Raw genomic sequence first — 411 nt, forward strand, 5'->3', positions numbered from 1 at the left:
CTCTCTCTCTCTCTCTCTCTCTCTCTGTAGCGACATGATTTCATAAATTTATTTTATTTTATTTTATGTTTCCTCACAGCTGGCAACTTATGGCATCTAATCGTTGAGGCTTGCATTGCAAGAAACCTACTTGATACATCAGCTTATTCTTGGCCTGGCTATGTCAATGCATGCAGCAATCAAATTCCTTGTAGCACGTCTAGCCAGGTGGCTGGGTGGTCTTCATTAATGAAGGGATCACAGCTAACTCCTGAATTGGTTGATGTACTAGTTGTAACTCCAGCTTCCAGGTATGCTAGTGAATCATATCATTCCTGGGTTTTGTGCCCCTGCTCCCATCTTAAAAGTTCTGTTACAAGGGAAATATTTAGGGGAATATTGTTAAAAGTTTAGATTATTGTTATTTTTCAG

At 39.4% G+C, this 411-nt stretch overlaps 1 protein-coding gene across 2 annotated transcripts in view; it reads left to right on the forward strand.

Moving 5' to 3' along the window:
* The window catches only part of LOC107492739 (mediator of RNA polymerase II transcription subunit 33A-like), a 9,875-nt gene that overhangs the window by 4,744 nt on the left and 4,720 nt on the right, over positions 1–411 (forward strand). For both annotated transcript variants that reach the window (XM_021126572.2, XM_021126573.2), the window contains one exon: positions 80–290. In XM_021126572.2, the coding sequence (XP_020982231.2) occupies positions 80–290 (211 nt within the window). The remainder of the gene's footprint in view (positions 1–79; positions 291–411) is intronic.

This window comes from Arachis duranensis, chromosome 6 (genome assembly GCF_000817695.3).
Source record: "Arachis duranensis cultivar V14167 chromosome 6, aradu.V14167.gnm2.J7QH, whole genome shotgun sequence".
NCBI classification, from domain to species: Eukaryota; Viridiplantae; Streptophyta; class Magnoliopsida; order Fabales; family Fabaceae; genus Arachis; species Arachis duranensis.